This window comes from Crocuta crocuta, unplaced genomic scaffold (genome assembly GCF_008692635.1).
Source record: "Crocuta crocuta isolate KB4526 unplaced genomic scaffold, BGI_CrCroc_1.0 C28022227, whole genome shotgun sequence".
Classification (NCBI taxonomy): domain Eukaryota; kingdom Metazoa; phylum Chordata; class Mammalia; order Carnivora; family Hyaenidae; genus Crocuta; species Crocuta crocuta.
Genome location: NW_027547986.1, coordinates 1 through 779, shown reverse-complemented (window position 1 = coordinate 779; position 779 = coordinate 1). Strand labels below are relative to the sequence as shown.

General features: G+C 49.4%; 1 protein-coding gene across 1 annotated transcript; it reads left to right on the top strand.

Annotated features, from left to right (window-relative positions):
* Positions 1-33: 33 nt before the first annotated feature.
* Positions 34-771, top strand: LOC144219021 (olfactory receptor 11H6-like; the record flags this gene model as incomplete). The annotated part of the gene is made up of 1 exon (XM_077749011.1): positions 34-771. A coding segment is annotated over exon 1 (738 nt), but the record flags the coding sequence as incomplete, so codon positions are not given.
* Between the last annotated feature and the right edge of the window lie 8 nt (positions 772-779).

Sequence of the window (779 nt, the reverse complement as noted above, 5' to 3'; positions counted from 1 at the left end):
GGTCACTTTTTCCTCTCTACCCCTTAGGAAGCCATGAATATGTCAGGAGTCAACACAGTGACCGAATTCATACTACTGAGTTTTTCGTGCTCCAGAGAGATTCAGGTCCTCCTCTTCATGTTGTTCTTTGTGTCCTACATCCTGACACTGATGGGAAATGGGGCCATTGTCTGTGCAGTGAAGCTGGATCACAGGCTTCACACCCCCATGTATATTCTGCTGGCCAACTTCTCATTCCTGGAGATCTGTTACATCAACACCACTGTTCCCAATATGTTAAAGAACTTCCTATCTGAGACCAAAACCATCTCTTTCACTGCTTGCTTCTTCCAGTTCTATTTCTTCTTCTCCATGGGCATCACTGAGACTTTCTTATTGCCCCTCATGGCTTTTGATCGGTACTTGGCCATCTGCCGGCCTCTCCATTATCACAACATCATGAGTAGCCACCTCTGCATGAACCTGGTGGCCCTCTGCTGGGTCACAGCCTTCCTTTGCTATCCGGTCCCTATCTATTTTATCACACAACTCCCCTTTTGTGGCCCCAATACCATTGACCACTTTGTCTGTGACCCTGGTCCTCTTCTGGCCCTGTCCTGCATCCCTGCCCCTGGAATTGAGCTTTCCTGTTCTATACTGAGCTCTCTTATTATCTTCATCACCTTCTTCTTCATCCTTGGGTCATACACCCTGGTTCTCAGAGCGGTGCTGCGTGTCCCGTCAGCAGCTGGCCGACGTAAGGCCTTCTCCACCTGTGGTTCCCACCTGGCTGTGGTGTC